This window comes from Frankliniella occidentalis, unplaced genomic scaffold (genome assembly GCF_000697945.3).
Source record: "Frankliniella occidentalis isolate FOCC.00 unplaced genomic scaffold, Focc_3.1 Scaffold186, whole genome shotgun sequence".
Classification (NCBI taxonomy): Eukaryota; Metazoa; Arthropoda; class Insecta; order Thysanoptera; family Thripidae; genus Frankliniella; species Frankliniella occidentalis.
This window is the reverse complement of record NW_026267312.1, coordinates 261,463-263,211: the sequence shown is the minus strand read 5'-3', so window position 1 is coordinate 263,211 and position 1,749 is coordinate 261,463. Positions and strand designations below refer to the sequence as shown.

General features: G+C 50.2%; 1 protein-coding gene across 2 annotated transcripts in view; it reads right to left on the bottom strand.

Annotated features, from left to right (window-relative positions):
- The window catches only part of LOC113214797 (nucleolysin TIAR-like), a 291,722-nt gene that overhangs the window by 55,959 nt on the left and 234,014 nt on the right, over positions 1-1,749 (bottom strand). For both annotated transcript variants that reach the window (XM_052272092.1, XM_052272091.1), the window contains exon 4: positions 1,536-1,638. In XM_052272092.1, coding sequence (XP_052128052.1) covers positions 1,536-1,638 — 103 coding nt within the window. The remainder of the gene's footprint in view (positions 1-1,535; positions 1,639-1,749) is intronic.

The window sequence follows — 1,749 nt, the reverse complement described above, 5'->3', positions numbered from 1 at the left end:
AAAAGAGATACGGAAGAACCGTTTGAGTTCGACCATGTAACTAAATTTAGGGTACGGACGTGTCCGGAAAATAATTGCCGCTTATATCCGTTAAAGGCGTGATACGGTTGCTCCGCACAAAATGAGGTACGGAACAACCCGGAACAACCGCTTTGCTTCGACCGTACAGCTAAATTTAGGGTACGGACACGTCCGGAAAATAATTGCCGCTGTCGTCCGTTGATTTTCCGTTGTTTTTTCTTGCAGTGATCGTTAACCCCTCAAAACCACCGACAACAACTATATTTCAAACTCGCAGAGATATTTTTCACAGTGTGCGGAGTGTGGCGAAGACGACGTTGCCGATGACGGCGAGGACGCCCAGGCTGCCGCAAGGCAAGGCGTGCCCATGCCAGTAACTCGATCCACTCCTCGAAAGTGTGCCGGCGCGCGTCAAACGTGCGGTGGACGTCAATTTCAGTTCCGCGCTCGCTCTAACCCGATTGGGGCAGCCGAGGAGGGGGGGGGGGGGGGGGGAAGCGGACAGGCGACCACAGCGGGGATTAACCACCCGACCACTCGGCTGCCACCATTGCCAAGGATGACATGCGAGCGGTGCGCATCTTGAGCGATACACACTTTGATACGATCTTATCCGACACAGAGAAAAAAGAAATGTTGCCTATTCTAGTACATGGTCTTAAATTTTTGAGAACAATGTCCTTCCGTTAGGAAGAATTACTTGTCAAAAGCGTAAATAGGAATTACGGTTAGAAATTGTATTTTGAATACTGAAAGCAAATCCCTAAAAACATTGTTTTTGGGTGGAGGCTATGTAAACTCTCACTAGCTTTTGTGAACCTTATCTTCTAGCTTAGACACAAAATCTGATTTAGAACGTGCCCACAAGAACACAACTAGTGAGCTATAGGTAGGACTGTCCCTTTCGAATTAGTGCGATGGGCCGTGCCCGTAAGGGCCTCATGGCAATCCAGATAGCGAGACAGAGAGAGACGGAGAGAGAGAGAGAGAGCAACCACCCGCAACTAACTTGCTCTCAGACACAGCTGCGTCTGACGCACTGCACCGTACCGTCTGACCACAGAGCAGTAGTCTGCCCGGGGGCCGAGGGTTCAAGAAGGGAGGTGGGGGCGGGTCGCGTTAGGATAGGGACGCAGGACAGTGACGAGGGTGCAAACCTGTTGAGTGAGGCCAAAGTAAGGATCGCGAGAGAGATATAAGAAGATCGCGTCCATGGACGTTAAATAAACTTGTGAAGTTTAGAACGGAGTAGAGCGAGGGGAAAGCAACAAGAAAGCGCGCTTCGAGAGCAAGTTGACATCGAAGTAAATATTCCTTCCAAACGCAAAAAAAATGGGTAACATGGTTGTCACAATTGCAAAATGAGTGTTTTTTGGTTGTCAAACTGTGGTCGTCGCATGTAATTTTGACCGTCGCGTTTTGTCACACTGAAGTGGGGTGACAGTGACAACACACGCCCTCGCGTGCTGCTGTACAGAATAAATAGAGGTCAAGTTTGAAGTTGTTCCACTCACCTTCTGTCTTTGGCGCTGGGGGCTTGCGCGTGGCCCAGTTGGTGCGGATGCTCCGGCTGCCCAGCCACTGCCCGTTCATCCCGGTGATGGCACTCTCTGCTTCCTGAAGCGCACACAAACGAAACAGTGGGGTTAAAAATGTGCCTGGTACAGTTATCGGACTTACAGAGAGAGAGAGAGAGAGAGAGAGAGAGAGAGAGAGAGAGAGAGAGAG